Source organism: Pan troglodytes, chromosome 15 (assembly GCF_028858775.2).
Source record: "Pan troglodytes isolate AG18354 chromosome 15, NHGRI_mPanTro3-v2.0_pri, whole genome shotgun sequence".
Taxonomy (NCBI): Eukaryota; Metazoa; Chordata; class Mammalia; order Primates; family Hominidae; genus Pan; species Pan troglodytes.
In genome coordinates this window covers 20,901,848-20,922,949 of record NC_072413.2, presented here as the reverse complement: position 1 = coordinate 20,922,949, position 21,102 = coordinate 20,901,848, and the positions used below count along the sequence as shown (strand labels likewise).

General features: G+C 42.6%; 1 gene segment (V, D, J or C); it reads right to left on the bottom strand.

Moving 5' to 3' along the window:
- Positions 1-19,411, bottom strand: part of LOC452781 (T cell receptor alpha chain constant-like) — a 36,093-nt gene extending 16,682 nt beyond the window's left edge. The window contains 1 exon segment of the C gene segment in view: positions 18,788-19,411. Within this exon segment, the coding sequence occupies positions 18,788-18,800 (13 nt within the window).
- Positions 19,412-21,102: the final 1,691 nt, after the last annotated feature.

Below are 21,102 nucleotides of genomic sequence, written 5' to 3'. Positions count from 1 at the left end.
AATAAGGAGGACATTTTTGTACTCCCCTTGTAAAACCTATTTGTTTTTCCTGTTTATGAGCATAACTCACACTTCCTACCTATCAGAAGTTTAGTTCACCAAACAGCAGTCACAGAATATGGCCCCAGGACCAGGATCTCCAGGTTCTAGTCCCAGCCCTAGTTTGCACTGACATTACACAATTCAGCCAACCTCTCTGGGTCTTAATTTCCTTATTGGGAAAATAAAGAGGGGTGAACTAGATATTTTGAGGCTGTCTCTCAGAGCTAAACTTCTATGTGCAAAGGGCCTTCACCCTGCATTTCTCTATAACTCACAAAGGAGTCAGGCTCTTGTAGATCAGTTGTATTGGTGGCTGGTCTGCCTGGGGAAAATACAAGAAACAGCGAAGGAAAGGGACAGTCAGAACAAGGGAGTGGCTGCAGCCAGCTCCCCTCTCTCTTCTCCCTATTGGGGTAAATGCTCCCAGCAACTCTGTACTTTCTGTTTTGTCATTGAAAGGGGAAGAGAACTCTTTAGACACTTGGGGCATCCATGTCAAGATTTCCCGAAGCACCCTGTCTAACTCACAGCAATATCTAAAGTAGAAAAGATAAATTCCAAGCATTTCACCAGTCACTGTGATTGGCATCACCTCTCATTTCTAAGTAAACTAGAGCACAAGCTCTACGACATCATGCAGTAGAAAGAGCAGGGCTTTCAGGTGTGGTGGCGCATGCCTGTAACCCCAGCTACTTGGGAGGCTGAGGCAGGAGAATCGAATCGCTTGAACCTGGGAGGCAGAGGCTGCAGTGAGCTGAGACTGCACTGCACTCCAGCCTGGGTGACAGAGCAAGACTCTGTCTCAGAAATAAATAAATAAATAAATAAAATAAAAAAAAAGAAAGAAAGAGCAGGGCTTTTTAGTCAGGCAGGCAGACCCAAGTTTAAATTTAGGCCCTTTACTTACTAGCTTTGGGATCATGGGCACTTCCTTCTCTGATCCTCAGTTTCTTCTTTTGTAAAATAGGATACTTCCCCTTACCTGACAGAGTTATTTCAGATGAACAGTTCTACATGTCATGCATCTAGCATCGTATCTAAACCTGGTAGGGACTGAGATGGTGGTTATTATTTCTATGTTAAGTTAGGTTGTTGATTAACAGGGCTATTTCCTGAGGGTCATAGAATTTGTTTATGAAATACTCACAAGATTCCATACTCTCGAGTCCTATAAACTCTCGGGTGGTATAATAGCGAAATCCCAGAACAACAGATTTTGAGGGCTTTGACCCCCTCATCCACTGGAGGAGTCTGAGGTGCAGAGAGGGGCAATGACTCGTTCCAATATCACACATCCAGTTGGGACCAAATCAAACCTAGAACTCTGGACCGAAACAAGAAGACCTGGGTTCCTTTCTCTGTACTTCACCGACTCTTCTTGGATGATGTTTAGCATAAAGGGGCACAATCTCTGGAATGAATTGGGAGTGTTTTTTTTGGGGCATAGGTAAAATGACCTTAAATACCCTCTTCTAAATGCACAACTGAGTCCATGGCAGTGGAAGTAGAAAGGATCTATTTGATCATGACAGTGCAATTTTCTGCTCTTCTAGCTCTTTTCTTCCATTGAGCATCGTTTAGCTTAATACTCGTATTAAAAACTCTCACTTTGAAGAGAGCTGAAAATCTCGTATCTTGGAAAAAGTCTTAGTGGTTAGCTAAATTCCACCCTAAAGAAAGCATGCTTATATAGCCTTTGAATACTTTCACTAATTTATCTGGATGTCACAATTCTTAATGCTTCAGTAATAGATTAAAAATAAGACACAATGACAAAAATAACATCACCTTTTCTTCCACTTATTGTCACCAGAATACATTTTGTAATTACCATAGAATCTCATACTTACTGAGTTCCACTTTTAGCTGAGTGCCTGTCCCAAAGGTGAGTTTGTTTCCTCCTCCCGTGAGTATCACAGTGTTTGATGCCTCACAATAAACTCCCTTTTGCCACTTCACCCCTTTTCTTGATGTGCTCTAATGAGTTAGAAAACACTCAAGCTTTAAAATAGCTATTGAGTTACTCCTAGGAGAAAAAAGTGCCCCAAATGGGATACATTCATAGACTTTTTGTACTAAGAGGCCAGAGAGGCCATTGGACCCACTTCCCCATTTACAGATAAAGAAACTGAGGCTTAGAGGCAAGAGATCTGGTCTAAGTTACATTGCTAGTTGGCAGCAGAGACCAAAACATGGCTCTATTTGAAACCCAATCTAGCATTTCTTCCTCCCCACTACACGCTCAAATGTACTCTGTCATTTGCTTAATTTTCTTCTTCCCTTTGGCCTGGAAACCTGATTTCTTTGGGTGTTTAACTTCAATTAAGCAAGAATTTATCAAGTATTTACTTTTGTAAAAGGACCATATCAGACACTTCATGGAATATTAGAGACTGTCTATTCTCAAGGATCTTTTGGTTCAAATAGGCGGATATTCTCAGTAAGAAAAGATTTCTGTAGCTGCATAGGTCACAGATTGTCTAAGATTCCACAGCTAAATTTGGGATATGGAGGGTTAGAGGAATGTGAAGGGTGCCCGGGGAGAGACCACAGTCTAGGCTTTAAACAGGAAGTGAGTCTGTTTCTGGAAAAACCACGTTTGTCCTAATTGTCTAGGGTATTACTCCCTTCTCCATCCTGACCTAGTGAATTAGTTCTACTGTTATTTCCAACTCTTCTATTAGCTATTTTCATTTTTAAATGAAGAGTCAATGGAGGCTCAATCTTAAATTCGCAGAACATTGGTAATAAAACAAGGATGATGAAATCCATGAGGATAATACGCAATACATATGGAAGCCTTAAACCAGATAAGGGGAAAACATGGGTGGGATGGGGTCAACATGTACCTGGAGAGACTAGAAGCATAGTCCCCTTCCCAAAGGTGAGTGTGCTGTATCCTGAATTCACACTATAGCAAATCCCCATACAAAAATGATTTGCAGTGTTAGGTATTTCAACCCATGATCTACTTAGGGAAAAGGAAAGAAAACCTTCATTTATGAGCCAATTGGATTAATAATCTGCATATATTCCACTACCTCATTTGGGCTTCAACTGTGCCATGAGCTTAAATATTATCCTCATTTTACAAATGAGGGATAGGTGATCTGAGGCTGAGCAGGTTGGGCCAGCACTGCTAACAAAGATGTAAGTATCCTGGATCCACAAGACACTTTGGCAGAGGATGGATAAATCTTAGGAGGAGCTTTCAGAGAAGAATCCTCTTCCTTGTTCCTTCTAGAGAGGGATTACAGCTATATTAGGATTCTTTTGCTAGAACCAGACATCAGAACTCTAGTAACAGTGCTCCTAAAAAACTCCAGCTCATTTTGCATTATACAATCATTTCCTGAGACATGAAGACATTTTACCCTCAATCTTTCTGTTGCCTCTCTGACACCTTACTTACCAGGCCTGACCAGCAGTCTGGTCCCACTCCCAAAGATCAATTTATAGCTGCTATCCATCCCACAGTGTTTCTTAGTCAGTCAAAAACACCCAGAAGCCCACACATCCTTTTCATACCTAAGACCTAGAGATATGGCCTTTTCACCTACAAGGAGATACGGGTTACATTTTCACTTCCTTTTTACACAGGCCATTTGACTCAAATTTGGGGTATTTACTGCATATCACTTGAAATGAAGTTTCTACCTGCCCAACTCTCTGGGTCTGTCGCCATCAAATTCATGATTTTGAACTCCATTTAGCCAACAGATGTAGCTAGCCCTTCTTTCATTTCCATTACAGTTATCAATTTTTAGATTCCTGACATAGTGTCACCCCTAATTTTAACTTCAATCAATCTGAAACTTCACGGAATAGCATTCAGATCATCATGAGTGGCAGCTTCCTGCTCCCCCGAGTCAACTCATTTTAGAAGCTCAGTGACTCAGTGGTAGCCTTGTTACTTACCTGAGTCCTATGCAGCCCCCAGAACCAAGCATCCCTCTGATTAAAGGACACCCACTCTGCTTTAAGCTTGGTAAAAAGTACCACTTGTCTTCTCTTTAGTTCTTTTCTTTGCAAATCTACTGTTTTCCATTGGCTTCACAGGCAATGTCTTAGTTTTTTTTGATATTAAGAAGAAACACAAACTGGACAAAACAATACTAAGAACATGCTAAGGGATGTTCTTATACAATCCTTTTCAGTCTCCTGAAACAGCCAGAAAAGAGCAGGCCCATAAGATCTCTTTATGTGCTCCAAATGTTACGGTCTGAGAGAAGACAACACAAGGAAGAGGAAAGCATAGGAAATTGGACTCACTTGGGATGACTTGGAGCTTTGTTCCAGTTCCAAAGGTAACTTTCTGGTAACCCCCAGAATTCACACTGTAATGCCTGCCTTTACATAATGACTTCCCTTCCCCTGCCCTTTTCATTTGGGTAGCATTTGAGCCACTATATTTCAGTAGAAGAGAAAGTGCTTTTTACCAATGCCTAGGGCTACAGATTACATGTAAATGGCTATTTCACCAAGAACCTACAAATTCTCATGTTAAAAGAATTCTACAATCTGACATAGTTTTTTTTATTCTATAAACAAATAATATTTTACATGTGGATAGCATTTAAGAATTTACAAAATACTTTCACATATATTAGCTTATCTTTAAAATAAATATATACACCTATTATGTACCCACAAAATTAAAACAAAAAAACTGAGGTGATATTAAATGTTTTCATTTTATAGATAAAGATGCTGTGGCCCAGATTCACTAATCAAGCCAGGTCAGAAGAACTGGAAGTGCTCAGCCAGACTTTCTGCCTTTTTCTTTAGGATCAACTCTCTAGGCTCTTTCAGTCTGTTGCGTTTGGTTCATCCACATGGCTATTTTTTTTCACAGCTAGCTCTTCTATCCTCTGTGCCATTACTTTAACATTTCTTCCTTCATTGGAATCCAATTAAGTCTGCATAAACCATTAATTTCTTGACACTTGGGCCTTCCAAATACTGCAGTAAGTTTAGTGGGTCTCAGTAGCCACATTAAGCCTCCTACTTTAGTGACATATTGCCTACTTACCAGGTTTTACTGATAATCTTGTCCCACTCCCAAAGACGAATGTGCTATAAATCACAGCACTGTGCTGCCTGACAAAAACGACCGAGTTACCTTGATAATAGATTAATGTGATTAGCATGCAGCTATCCTCCCTCATGGGAGCCCTGGCTGGGATTCCCCCTTTTTGATACTGGAATAAAGACTAAGCCATGGAATTAAGCCTGAGAAAGCCTCTTTTCAGGGCACCATAGTGGTACAATAGATGTGGTGGAAAGCCTGAGAAGAGTCCAAGTGATATTCTCTAGACAACTCTGAAACTTATTTCTTTCAAGGAGATTTACATAATTTCACTAAGTAATCTTGTTTTACTAGCCAAAGGATAGCAGCTCTGACCCCCATTTTTACCTGAGAATCAACACCTGTACATAATCTCATTTTGCCACTGTTTAGCAAACTGCTCATATCCTTGTAGATAATCTTTCTTTCTTCTATCAATTAAAATTTTTTTAAGAGCATGGAATAGGACAGGGGCTATGGTTGGAGTATTAGGGGTGAGAGACAACATCCAATTTTCCCATGCGTTTAAATGGCTTTCCTCATCAAATGTCAATATTCCTTAACTCAAAGAAATAGGAGGCCTTTGGTCACCTGTGCAATATATGACTACAGGATAAGTACAAGCACTATGATCAATAATTATCAGGTACTTACTGGAACTCACTGATAAGGTGGTTCCCTTCCCAAAGATCAGTGCAGTTCCTGCCTGGTTGGCACAGTGAAATGAGGCCCTGCAAATACCTCATGTACCTGCTCACTCAAATCCACCTTGGATATAACTATAAATGATGGAAATTTGCAAAAATCTCAGTGGGTTTTAGTATTTGAGTATGAAATAGCAAAGCTCTGTAATTTCATGAAAAAGAGGGGCAGTTGGTGCTAAGTCCTTTATTCACTCAGTAACTGTTCACTGAACACCTCCGATGTGTAAAGACATTGTGCCGGCACTAGGGATACAGTGAGAGCCACTTAGACACTGTCCCTGTCCTCATGGTGTCTACGGTCTAGAAGAAGGCAAACAATAAATACACAGATAGTATAATGTTAAGTGATGAAAGTATGTGAATTAAAATCAGGCTAAATAAGAGGGTAGAGAGCAGCCAGGCAGTGGCTGTGTTTGATGGCTTGTTAGATTGGCTGGGTAAGAAAGGCCTCTCTGAGGTGATGTCTAAAGTGAAGTCTAGGCATGGAGGAGTTAATCATCATCCCTTTTGCGATAAATGGAGGGGCTGAAACAGCAGATCCTGGATCCAAGTCACACAGAGTGTCCACATGGACACTTAGATCATGTCTTCTCCCTGCTGAAGTGTTAGATGTAAATCTAACCATGTAAATTCCTGGTTAGAAAAGGTAAAGTAAGACCGATTTTCTCTCAGAGTGACTTTGGGATGTTATCCGGGCACCTGGAAGCTTTGGCCCTGGCCATGGAGGGCGCTAAGGTTGCAAGGGGCTGCCAGCTGCAAGAGAAAGTGTTTGCATTTCAGAGCAGACTTCTCTGATGCAACTGACCACTGGGCTAAGGAGACGTCTTCCATACTGCTTATCTGTTAAGCTTCCATTCTGCTTCCCTGTTAACAATGCAAACTGCTACCTGGCAGAAGTGAGGATGGAGAAGGCATGAAGAATGCTCTGCTCCTCACGAAATATGGATAAATCGAGAACATTTGGCAGTCTACTTAGATTTCCAAAAAAGCTTATTATTGTCTCAATAACTAATCAATTAAGAATTCATTAGTAATAATACTTACTAAGATCCACCTTTAACATGGTCCCCCTTGCAAATAGCAGCTTCTGGCCATCTGAAAACCCACAGTGATCTATTGTACCACAAAAACCAAAGGATGCTTCATTTCCAAGCACAGTACTTCTCCCAGGGTTCTTTTGCTTGGTTGAAACCTAATCTCACACTAAGCACATATTTAGCTAAACTCACGAAAAATTTTAAGCTCACGCATTCTTTGGAATGGTGGGAAACTTCAGACACCATTTACTGTAAGCTCTCAACCTCACACATTTCTCTCCTGAGTGACCTCAGGTTTCTGAAGATCTCCAGGGAAGGTCTTGTTCACCAATTCTCATGTTCCTTTTTTTCTTATAATTAGAGAGATCCACCTTATATCCAAACCTAACCATTTCTCTGCCATGGCCAAAGTCCATTAAACTTGTTCACCTTTAAGTTTACCCTCAAATGAAATTTTGCATAAAATCTAACTATTAAAAATCATGAATCATTTGACCACCCATCCTTTTCAAAGAGATTTCACATATATTATCTCATCTGAATTTCATGGAATCCTTTGAAGTAGTCAAGGCTGGAATAATAATCTCCACATTTTAGATTAACTGAGGCTGGGAGAGCTTGGTGATCTTCTCATGGCTGCCTAGCGAGTGAGTGGCTGAGCCGGGGTCCATACTGTTTTTTGGCTTCTAGTTGAATGCCTTAATGATTTATTTTGCACACGTTCATGTATTGATCATATTACCTTGCCTTTCAACTATGCCTCCTTTCTTATTCTCTCCCTCAGTGAAAGATACAATACCATCAACAAAACAATACCCCCCCCCAAAAGAAAACCCTCCAGCTCAATTCCTTTTCAGAGCAGCGACTTTTTAATCCTCACACACTTTCTGCGAACCAGAAGATAATGGTTACCAATATTTCAGTTACATTAATTGGGAAAAATGAGGGCCAGAGGAAATAAATCAGAATAATGGTTATAGAGGCTGCAGGCTGGTACAGACAGCAATATTTTGAACCTTAGAAATTGTAAGTCCTTGCTCTGCTATTGTGACCATATTCAAATCAACTACTCTGAATAGACAGAAACGCCACGTCCAACTTCCTCTGCCTCTTGGGAAAATCAGTTAAGAAATGTGAAGAAATAAGAAAAGTACCTTTTACTATGTGCCTTCTCTTAAGAAAATAGATTCTAGAAAATGTCAAGATGACAATATCCTTTATCCATGCTGAATTTGTACATAAGTGCATGTTTATGCATAAGAGCAACATGAAACATTTTAAAGACAAGTTTGAGACATTAATTTGGGCCAATACGGCACATTGAATTGCAAATTGATGACAAGGCTCAATTATGGGTCAAGCCCCAGTACTCACTTGGTTTAACTAGCACCCTGGTTCCTCCTCCAAAAGTTAGCTTGTTGCCTGCAGCATTGATCACACAATGATTCGAGGCCCAGCAAAAACCACAGGGACCAAGAAAATAACACTCAGTTGGTGCTCAACAAAGGACATTTTCTATGGTCTTGGAAAAGTGGAGGGTTTGCAATGTGCGGGGTAATCCTATCTCCTAGCACTGTATCCTCTTCATAGAGCTGGAATGCTTGCAAGTGGGCACATATTTGGGTCTAAGCCCTTCACATAGTTATTGTCTACTCTGCTTTGGGAATTCGGATCTTGCTCTGTGAATAAGGATAATATTAATAGCTCTCAACCATAACCTCATTCAGGGGCCCACTTGGCCATTTTTGTCTCACAAAGGCAATTTTCTCTGAAAACAGAAAGCCCTGTAAGCTCCAGGGAGTCTTCAGGGTAAGGCTATTCATACATTCAGAATGGAAATGCTGAATGAACACACTCATATACATGCATGCACTTGCTAACAGGGTTTCTGTATTCAATCGAGTGCCCAGGAAAGGCCCCAAAGAGAGGACGAGTACTTCAGTCCTAGGTCCTCCCAGCTGCCATATCCACTGGATACTGCAGACCAACTTTACTTTCTCAGTGAAAGTTTCAGACCCAGACTCCCTCCAGCTACTCTAGAGCCCATCCATCGGTGAGGCTAAGTGCTGAGGAAGCAGGGAAACAGGCTTCTTGGGGGAAAGTTTACAGAGAACCACGGAGAGGCCATTCTCAATAAGAAAGAGTGCAGCGACAGATGGATCCTCTGACAGGGAGACGGCCAAGAGTCACAGGACCCAAGAAAAACACACCTTAGAAAGCTGGTCTAGTTTGCTTGCCCATTCTGGGTGGAGGGCCATGTCCTTCGCCAAATATTGTGGGTGGACCACAGCAGGTGTTTTGGGATGCTCACATGTTTTAGTGGGACCTCCCTTCTTTGCCTTTGGTGGGGACCATCAAGTTGTCTCCGATTCCTGGGTTCCTAAAAGGGACTTTCCATCGCCTTCGCCTCCCTCTGCTTCCTCGTCCTAATCTACCTAGGGACTGGGGTCCTCCAGGAGGGGAAGTACACATATCTCTTTAGTTTCAAGACTAAAGGAGTTAATTCATCTCCCCTTTTAATTTCTCCACAGTAATATTTTCCTGGAATAGAAAGCGACTCACTCACCAGGCCAGACAGTCAACTGAGTTCCTCTTCCAAAGTATAGCCTCCCCAGGGTTGAGCCTCTGTCGGCACAATGCTGGTCCCCTTTACATGAACCCAGCCCTAATGTTTCCCATCCCCTCTCCCCTCAGCTTTGGAGTACAGCGTTGAAAATTTGCCTCCATCCTCCTTAAGCATCTGTAAGTCTTCTTCTTGTGCAGACAGCAGTCTAAGCTAGACAGTCAGTCCTCAGATGCTATATCTCCAGGGACAAGTGATCTGTGGTTAACAATAGTCTTTCTACCTTCAGAGTTCCCTCCCATCAGAAAGCAATTACACATCCTTTTGAGTGTGTTTAAATGGGAAGAAACTTTGCTCCCCTGGCCCTATTTTTGAGTACAAAAGGCTGCTCACTTACTTGGAGTGACATTATGTTTGGATCCCTTTCCAAAGGTGAAATTGTAAAATCTTTGATAGCCACATCTGTCCTCTGCAAAATCACCTCATTTCCTTCATTCAACCTCGGAGCCTCCCTTAAGACATTCCCTTTATCTCTTCCTTCTTTTTTTCCTCCTTGATATCTCCTATTGTTTTCTCATTTACTGCACTGGGAAATCATACCCCACCATCTTCTAGGTGTAAAAATCCCAAGTAGGCTTTAGCTTATGAATAATTTGATGAATTATTTCTTTGGCTATCAAAATAGTAAAAATAGAAGAAACAAGTCTGAGCTCACCTATTAATCCTCCAGGCTTGAGTCATGGGATCTTAGCATTTAGAGTTGAAAGGGAGCCCAGAGGTGATTCAGTCTAATAGCTAAAATGGCATAGAAGTGCCTTCTGCAACATCTCATGGTTAACCTTAGGGGTCTGGCATGAAGATATCTAAGGAAGAAAAGTTCCATACTTCACAAAGCAGCCTTTCCACTGCAGGGCAGTTCCACTTGTTCAACAATGTTTGAGAGGAGGTTGGGGCACATCTTGCACGTGCTCGTTTTGATTTGGCCTCCACACTCACCCCTTACCTGGTCTACATCGTAGTTCTTCAAATATTTGAAAGGAGTTAACTCTCTCACTTAGAGACCTGAGATAATTTCAGATAATTAGCTCAGTTTTTATCTGACCACAAAGACTGCGCCACCAACAAATGTACCATTGTGAAGGCATGCCTTAGGAGGAGCTGTTCTGAGGTGACAGAGAAGGCGAGGGAGACGTGTGAGGCAGAAAAATTATGGTTCTAACACAAACTGGGAAAGCTCTTAGAATTTAGTTCTTGACATTGAACTTCCTAGGTGAAATTGCTGAAAAACCTACCCACCATTTTGCTTAAAATTATTCTGGACTTTTCTTTCTTACTTACTTGCTCTTACAGTTACTGTGGTTCCGGCTCCAAAGCTGAGCTTGTAGTCATTAGAACCACAGTGCGAGGTCGCCCTACACAAACCTCACCAAGACCATGGTTAAGAGAGTGGGCTAGGGGACAGGCAGGCCTGGCTCTTAATCTAGCTCTGCCCCTCATCTGCGGTGAGCCCTTGGGTAACTATTTCAACCTCTTTGCTTTAGTTTTAACTTTCACACTGTTTCCTCATCTGTGGAAGCGGAGATAGGTAATATCTATCCCAGAGGGTTGTTAGGAGGGTCAGATGAGTCAAGGTAGGAAAGGTGCTTTGCATATTGCGAATGTTGAAGAAATGTTAGTTATTAGAGTATTTTCAAGAGGATCTAATTCTTTTCATCTTTAAATAATACATATGATTTTAATTTGTCATGTCTCCTCTCTGAAATCCTGGACATTCAGGGGTGCTTTAAATTATATCCAAATGCTGTTTTGTTCAGTAGCAACAGTTAAAATTTGGGCATTTTCCTTATAAAGAATAGCACCTTGAGAACATTGGCAGTTTCAGCATGTCTACTCGATCATGAGATTTGTTTACTACATATCTGTTCAAGTGACATATGAATAAGGACTAATAAAATATCATGGGTGGGGACCCAAAATGCAAAATAAAAGAACTGAAATACAGACTGAAAAGAAGAATTTAGCATAATGTGTTGGTAACTTTTTCTTCTAGGCAACTATAACTTACTTGGTTTTACATTGAGTTTGGTCCCAGATCCAAAGTAAAATTTGTTGAAGTTGTACACCATGTTTATTGGCATTACAAAAAATCCCCTGGCACTTCCTAAAAGGGAGACTTGTTATCCAGAGATGACTAACCAAATTAGACCAAGACTAACCCAACCCTACCAGTTATTTGCTAATTCCCTGGAAAATTTGAGAACCAAAGTGAGGAATGAGCAGGGAAGGCACATTCATTATCAGAGACAGGCAAGATAAGGGTAACTGGCTTTCTTTTCTTTAGTTTTCTGCTTGGGTTCATTCTTGTGTCCTCTGTGCTCAATGCACACAATATTTGAAACACGACACTGCAAGTAAATGTTCTTTACCTTTCTCTTTTCCTAATTATAAATGAAAATTCCCCTCAGGTAGACTTAACTAAGGGGAAAATTCATATTCTGCATTTAGCTCCAGGGTGATCTGGAAGCTTCTCTCTGAGACTCTGTATCTGAATCTGGGTTGCACTTGACAACTAGACCTGAGCTTTTCTTAAGGACACCCTGAGCAACGCCAGCTGACCAGTGGTGCTCTGTATGTATGACCTGATAAGATCACTATAGCCTCTCTGTCACAGTACCTACATTATACAACCATGTATATTTTAGCATCCACATTGACACTCTCCTCCCAGACCCCACAGTCAAACTGTACATTTTGGCTTTTTTTTTTTTTTTTTTTTTTTGCTTCCTGCTTGCATATTCCCTTCAGAAAAAAAGAAACAAAGCAAGAGAAAAAAAAGAGGCTGCAGTGTTGGTTGTCATTTGCAAGTCTAGATGAAACATTATTTATGGGTAAAATATTTTGCTGGCAATTTCAAGAGAAAAGAAACCTTAGTGCCAACAGTTAGACGCCCACACAGTTTGGAGTTAAACGGATCTCAACAAATGAACACAGTTATGAGAAGTAACACAGAAGTGACTTCAATCTAAGCCAAGTAATTATAATACTCATGCAGTTTTGGAGGGCAAGGGGCTTACTTGTTCTCACTTGTAGAAATGATAAGCAATGTGTTACAGCAATGCTTTGCTGGAAGGGCACCAGAGAGCTATAGAAATAGAGCCTCATTTAAATATCTTAAATATAGGCACCTCTATGTCTAAAGACTTATTTAGAAATAGCTACTAGAATAGGCTAAAAATGTAAGTGACCAACTAGACTCGGTGTGAGACAGTTTTTGTAGCACGTAGGCTGCTCCTAGTGCAAATATTTTCAGAAACAGAGGTTCCCCTTATGGAATCTGTTCCCATTATTCAGCAATTCTTCTAAGTTAAAATGAATTTTTTTTCTATTCATTTTCTTCAACTCCTATTACTAAAAGCCTTAGCAAAAAGGCTTCTCTTTCTCTTCTTGGTCTCTGATAAATAATTCTCTGCTCGCATTACCCTTTCTAGTATGCATTGTTGCTGTCTCTCCCCATCTTCAACCTCAGGCCCATTAAGTTACATGTACAGAATACATCTGTAGATTAGTAAATCAGTGCAAATAGTATTTAATTGAGGCAGCCTACCAGGTAAAACAGTCAATTGTGTCCCAGATCCAAAGGTCAGTTGCCTTGCAGAACCAGAAGAAACACTATGATTTGCTCAACAACAAAAACCAGATCAAACAGGCCAGGTTGGCAAAGCACTGAATAAAGAGCTGGCAGTGGTTCCTTTATGAATTAGCCCTGCATCACTGTTAATCTAGGTTTGGTCTGGAGTAGCCAAACTGACTGTCTACAAATCCTAAACTAACCCTCCTTTGTCTTTACAATCCCATTTTCTTTTAGGGGACCTTTGCTTTCCACTTTCCACTACAAAGTTCTAAACATCAACTGTGTATTTTTGATATATGTATAGAGCAAATACTCTCTGATTTTAGGTGTCAAAACAGCACTTGAATCTTTTCATCCAAGGAGACTCACAAAGTCCAGAATAGAGAATACGCCTCCTCTGTTGTGGGCATCACTGGATTATGTCATCAGAGAACTGTCTGAATTCTTGAATCCTCCTGAGACTGAGTCTATAGAATCAAAGTGAGGTAGGTACAGAGCTGGCATTGTCCAGTTAATTTGGCCACTCATTTCACATCGATAAAATAACTTTATAATAATCAATTATCAGACAAATTCCTAGTTTTCTACTTCACTTTTGGGCATTTCCCTTCTCCTGACTAAAGTGGTATGTGTGCTAGTTATCTGCTCAAGGACTTTAAACTGCAGCAAAAATTAGTTTTAGTATTTCCTAAGGAAGTGATGATAGTATAAGAGAGTCATGCCCAAGAGAAATCAGGGTAAGCATTGTCATATCTGGGAAGAAACATGGAATCCACCTCCAGAATGTAAGTTGCATGAGGGCAATATCACACTGAGTTTGCTTCCTGTTGGATCCCTGGTTTCAGCAACAAGCCTGGCAGAGGGCAAGTAAACGAAAATATTTGTCAGATGAATCTTGCGGACTCCTCAAACTTCAAGTTTGAGCCAACTGACAGGTTTGGCAAATTAGAGACCTAAAATCTAGTTCTAGCTCAGCCATAGACTGGCTGTGGGGCCGGGATCTGTCTCTTCCCTGAGCCTCAGTTTTCTCATCCATGGAGAAAGTCAAAAAGGAATGTTGTCAAGGTTCTCTCTGCTCCGTGAGGCTACGCTGTATGAATTTTAGGCTGAAAGTCTCAGAAACAGGAAGTGTCCCTCAGTAGTCATGAGTAAACTTTTTTAAAAAAAGTGGTTTTTCAGACTTTGAGAGAGACTAATCACATTACTTTTGGTTAATGATCATTATTTACAAGGTTCTTTCCTTCTATAAATTGACATAATCTTAGCCAAATAGAATAGTGCCTTAGAAGGTTTGTTAAGGAATTAGAAATCTTGTCACCAATTACTGCACAAATCCAGGGATATGATCCCAGCCAATACACCAAGTAGCCAGTCATACATTTAGTCCCAACCCATGTATTCAGGAGCAATTCCCAGAGGCACACTTACATAGCCCATTTTGCACTGAGATGCTAGATCCCAGCCAGGACGACGATTGGCTTCCTATCTGATGCTCATCCCCCTCTCTAAACATTCTTCATATAGTGTATAATTGGGTCTAAATCAGCCCTTAATCCACAGACATTGCTTAATCCAGGGATACAATTTTATACTTACTGGGTTTCACAGATAACTCGGTTCCCTGTCCGAAGATAAGCTTTCCTCCCTGGTTATAATTCACACTGTGTTACATATCCTGTCAAAAACACATCCAATCTGCCTGAACACATTTCTAATCCTCCACCCCCAAATCCACAGCAGATTGCTCCCACACCACAGCATGAATCATGGCTATCCTGCTTATTGTAACTTTTTTCCTTATAAGGGAAATAAGGGTATTCACACAGGAGACTGATAGAGAATAATGAGAATTACTATTTATCCAAAAACGTTTCTATTTAACACCAGTCTGATCTCTCATTTTTGCTTAATGGCTTTGGGTACTGCTGTTCAGGGAAATGGCTTCCTTTCAGACGTGTTCCTCATAGTCTCGGCTAGAAATATTTGGCATGCAGGGCATGCCAAATACTAAGGGCAGGTGAGGCTCCAGGGAATGGGGCTTACCTGGGGTGACCACAACCTGGGTCCCTGCTCCAAACTGCAATTTCCCCCAGCCGTCAGTTGTCACACTGTGACAAACACCTCTACAAAATGGCTTCCCCAGAGAAGACAGCTGCTAAATGAAGACAAACTGCTCATGGGGAAACAATCTTGCTACAAAATGAGGCAACTGCATGATATGAGATATAAGCTTTTCCCCCTTTCTCTTTTAATTTCTCTTCTTTCAAGACACTAAGGATGGTGTGTGCCAAGAGCTGCACCTCCTGGGCGGCAAGGGCACAAAGCCAGACTGCTGGGGTCAGTGAAGCCTGGGCGTCCGCTTTAGATGCTGCAGGGATAGAAACCCACCAGCCTAGGAGTTTACCCAAGGTCAGACCCAGTCCTCAGCACTACTCAAATGACAGCTGATCACAACGGTTGCCCTGTCATTTAAATAACTTGATGTTTTGAGTTCACGAGCCTACTGGAAAAACTACTTCAGGTTGCTTGGGATCTGTTCCTATTGGAAGAGTGTTATTCACTGGCCTCTACTTGCCTGAGCTTGTTTGTTTGTTTGAGATGAAGTTTCGCTTTTGTTGCCCAGGCTGGAGTGCAATGGCATGATCTTGGCTCACTGCAACCTCCGCCTCCCGGGTTCAAGCGATTCTCCTGCCTCAGCCTTCTGAGTAGCTGGGATTACAGGTGCTTGCCACCACACCCAGCTAATTTTTTTTATTTTTAGTAGAGACGGGCTTTCACCATGTTGGCCAGGCAGGTCTCAAACTCCTGACCTTCAGGTGATCCACCTGCCTCAGCCTCCCAAAGTGCTGGGATTACAGGCATGAGCCACTCTGCCCGGCCCTGAGTTTCAAAATCTATCAAATGGGGATGACTATGCTGGAGTCCCCTTCTGAGGAAGACCTTGTTATCAGATGGTTCTTATTCAAGGCTGACAGAGTAGAGGGGTCTCAAGGCTGGGCTTATTGGTGGGGTCCTGGTGGGCTTCTTCCCCTCCACACCTCTGAAAGCTCCTTCAAGGATGAAGAAGGTGACGAGGTACTGGGCCTTGGTCTGCTCAACACCTTTAATGTCCTTCTGACCCAAGGAGGCACCCGTGGAAAACAGGGCAAGTTTTCCTCTTGGAGATAATCATATTCAGCACATATAAATTATATGTCACTTACTTGGCTTGACAAGCAGCCTTGTCCCCTTCCCAAAGATAAAGGAGAAGCCTTGTCCTTCTGCACAGTGATTATCTCAGCATCAAAAACCTAACAGCTCAGCTTTCCCCGACACAAAGCCCTCCTGAGAAGGGACCCTCCAAAGGAGTGCATTTCCTCCAGCGTTAATCACACGGCCTTGTGATTTTCCTTCCCGAAAATGAACGCTTCCTCTGTATTGTCCTTATGGTTCTGTTTCTCACTCCTTTTTTAACCTTCTTCTCCATCACCACTCCTGAGGTCACAGTGGACTCCTGGCCTCAAGCCCCTGCAGCTTCTCCCCACATCAAGCACCGGACTCATTTTCTATCTCGACTTAACTGTACTTACAGGGCAGCACGGACAATCTGGTTCCGGGACCAAAGACAAAATTCTGACCATAGTTATCCCCACAGTGTTTCTGGGCTCAGCAAAAACCCCCTAGAGCTTCCTCCCTCCAGCCTGGGCATCTCAACACCACAAACAACACAGCACTCAGAACCTGTGTTTTTGGCTTTAAAGTGATAAAGCCAGCCCACTTGTCAAGTCAAGTCTTGAGAACAAAAGGAGTTTGGTAACCACTAAGCCGGCAAAGGTTCCAAACTTAACAACCCAGCAACCCCCTGTGTCCTGGAGGATGCAGCTCTGCATTAATGAGCCTGAGTCTTTTTCATGGAGACAGGCTCTGGGGGCTGGAAAGAGTCTTAAAGAGGTTCTCTCATTTCTCCTCCTGCCTCGAGGCAGGGCTGCACTCCAATCACCTCTGATAGCAGGGTGTCTACCTCCTTTCAAAAACCCTCTAGAGAAAGTGCCCTGGCAACTACTCCTGACAGCTCATTTTCACTGTTCAAAAACCTATTAGAAAGGTTTTACCACTAACCTAACTCCCTTCTTGCAGTATTAGCCATGTCCTGTGGTCTGAATCCTGGTGGAGGTGGAGAGCCGAGCCCCTCCGTCTTCTGTTTAATGCTTCCTTTCCCAGATTTAGATGTGTGACTTAACTCCCACCTTGCCCTCAACCTCTTTTCTTTGAAATAAACTGCCTCATTTTGCCTCTGCAGACTTTACTGATCCTCTACCTCCAGGTTGGAGAGTTTCATTTAGTGGCTATTTTCAGGAGCCATATTTCTCATGAGCTTCACTACCCTGAAGAGGAGAAGGACAACCTTGGGATAGATCGCCGTTCCCATAAAGTTTCCATCTTCCCTCTGTCATTGCCCCTCCACATGGGGAGCCTGTCTTTTGGGAAGGGGCTCGGGACACCTTAAAGGAAATCATGCTGGGGTCATTTTGGTGATGGGGAAGTACAAGGTTTCAGTTCTGCAACCCTTGCCCTGCCATCCTGTGAACCGCATCCCTGCTCCAAGCGTGTGTGTGTAGCCTTGAGGATCCCAGCTATGCAGCTCTCTGCAGAAACCTCTCCCCTGCCTCTGACACTTGGATGATTTTGTATTTAAATTAGTCAGGATTCTTTCTATTTCCACTTTCAAATCCCAGGTGAAGAATTTCATAGAACAGACTGACATTCTCCACCCTCCCCCCAATTCCAGCTATGCTGCCGATGCACAACAGAACCTTGACAGAAGAGCCCCAGGGGCCAAACAAAGGCTCTGCAGTGGGTTAGAGATGATGTTTATCATTATTATTAATAGCGAGGGTTTAATGAGCTTTTTCTATGTTCTGAGCACTATGCTAACTACTTTAGCTGTATTATTTCATCTTTACGATGACTCAACGAGGTAGGAATATTTTTATCTTCATTTTGTGGATGGGGAAACTGAGGCTCAGAGAGATTAAGTAACTTGTTCAAGGTCACACAGGTAGGTAAGTAGTGGAGCAAGGACTTGAATTCAGGTTTTTCTGTTTCCAAAGCTCGTGCTATCCTGCTTAATCCATTATTACTTGAGCTCAAAATGTCCAGAGGGGACCCACGACACGTCAGAGGTGCTGCAGAGGTGGGCTTAGTGCTGAGCCTCATATTCTATGGCAGTTACTTGATTCTCAATCCAGATGTACAGAGTTCTAGTGGTTCTTTTCAAGTAGATATTTGAATCGCAGCAGGGAGATCAAACTTAGATATGAGAAGTACTTTCTGGCAATAAGGGTTGCCAAATTTTGGAATTAATTACAGAGAGATATTTCCCATCCTAGACCATCCGATATAGTGCAAGCACATCCTATATGGCCAGAGATCCTGCTGGGAAGCCTGGTCAGGGGTGGTGGAGAACCTTCCTGACAGCTCCATTGGCTCATTATTGTTTGTTTCTCTATTTCTTTCAAAATGTTGTATATGCTCCTGAGAAGCCCTTACCATGAGCTAGAGCAAGAGTCTGCATGTGGGCATGCGTGTGTGCATACATGCACTCATATCTCATTTTAAAGCAGGGAAGAGAACCAACTCTCTTTGGCCTGGGGAAAGAACATTAATAAAGAGCCCAACCAGATGCATAGGATTAAAGTCTTTTCAAACTAATGATTTGATTGATTGCCCCTGAAGGCCTAGGCAAAGAAGAACACAACTTACTTGGCTTCACCATGAGCGTAGTCCCATCCCCAAAGGTTGATTTGCCTGCATTGGTGTTACACAGTCTTTAGTGCTATTGCAATAACCCTGACTCAGGCCTCTAGGAAGACAGGTGGAGGTTGGGGAGGAAAGCAGGAAAACAAAACCTGAGATGACTGCCCATGGCCAAAACAACCTCCTTATAATTAGGTTAGAACGTGGGAGGAATACTAATAAGTAGCAACTCCCCAGCCCAATTCTATTTGCCTTAATTTTCCTTGAAGGTATGGGCCTTGGCAGGAGCACCTCCTGGGAAATTCACTCAAAGTGGCTACTGCTCTGTCTCCTGGGATCCTGCCTTGTTTCTATTCCTGCAGGCTCTTTGGCTATTTTCATCCAATTCCTGCCTTTTCCCTGCTACTTTCCTTGGACCTTTCTTTTCGTGGAGGTTCACATATTTTCACAGGGAGAGACTACATGGATATTAAATGTCCAAATACAATGCCCCAGGGAATATGTGCATTAATAACCTTGTTTTCCAACTGATATTACTAACCACCCAACACAAACCAAGCAAAGAAAACACCACCTGTGTTTTGACAGCTTCTGCATGATGGAAGACAGGCTTCTTGGGAAGAATAATTAGCCAGAAAGAAGAACTTACTTGGTATGACCGAGAGTTTGGTCCCCTTCCCGAAAGTGAGTTGGTAACTCCCAGCCCCAGAGTATGCACAGAGTTTCCTTTCTTTGCAAAAACCCCAGAGATGCTGAGAAAATCAGACCACTCACAGCATAAGAGCAGCTCTGACAAAAGCTCAGACTGTAACAACAACCAGACAATAGGCAAGAAAGAAGGGCATTACAGAGGCGGGCTATGGAACAGACCATTCCTCAGAGTCCTCCAGAGTCCTGGCTGGACTTTCAGAGGTCATCGAATCCATCCTCCTGTCCTCAGTCAGTGTGTTGTCTGACCAAAGACCTGTCTAGTTATTAAGAGCTCCTAGTTTTTATAAGGCTTTCCTTTGCTAACAGCCCTTACATCTAATCAACTGTTCCTTATATCTAATTGAAATCCTGCAAACTGCAGTCTGAGCCCTTTCCCTCTCAAGCTTCCCTGGTTGAAGATGGGATTTCACATAAATGTATTCCACAGAGAAACTCATCACAACACACCAAGCTGGTCTCAGTGGTCACTTTTGGGGAGGAGGAAACTGATACTGAAGGAAGTGGCCAAGGTGAATGCTGGCTTTATCTGTAAATTTTTTTTTTTTTTTGAGATGGAGTCTCACTCTGTCGCCCAGGCTGGAGTGCAGTGGCACGATCTCGGCTCATGGCAACCTCAACCTCCCGGGTTCAAGTGATTCTCCTGCCTCAGCCTCCTGAGTAGCTGGGATTATAGGTGCCTGCCACCACGACTGACTACTTTTCGTATTTTTAGTAGAGATGGGATTTCATCATGTTGGCCAGGCTGGTCTCAAACTCCTGACCTCAGGTGATTTGCCCACCTCAGCCTTCTAAAGTGCTGGGATTACAGGTGTGAGCCATCGCGCCTGGACTTTATCTGTAATTTGAATGGTTTACAATGAGAAATTTTAATGTGTTACTTGGGCAAATCAAAATGAATAACAACATTAAATAGAAACCTGCAATGTATTTAAAAATGGCTTTTGGGGCTGGGCACGGTGGCTCACGCCTGTAATCCCAGCACTTTGGGAGGCTGAGGCGGGTGGATCACGAGGTCGGGAGATCGAGACCATCCTGGCCAACACGGTGAAACCCTGTCTCTGCTTAAAAAAAATACAAAAAATTAGCCGGACGTGGTGGTGAGCACCTGTAGTCCCAGCTACTAGGGAGGCTGAGGCAGGAGAATGGCGTGAACCCCGGAGGCAGAGCTTGCAGTGAGCCGAGATCGCACCACTGCACTCCAGCCTGGGCGACAGAGCGAGACTCTGTCTCAAAAAAAAAAAAAAAAGAAAAAGAAAAAAAAAAAAGGCTTATGGATCTCAGAGAAGCCTTTTTGTGCTTCCCCCAGGCTAAGTAGTCTGGTTCTCTGCCCAGGGCTTTTGTCTCCTGGGATCAGAGGAGGAAACTGGGCCAGGATTACAGTCAGAACAAGCTGGAGGCAACTAGGCCAGGGTGCAATGCAGGGCCCAGTTCTGTGTGCATTCATGACTGTCCAGTTGGCTTTCGAATTAGAATAACCTGTAATTTTCCTGCGCAATGCTAATGACCCAGCTCCTTCCAAACCTTTCTTGGGGGCAAAAGCATTCTAGGTACACTGAAAAATAATTCAAGGGAAGAAGCCATTGCTGATCAAAATCAAGGATGGCTAGAAA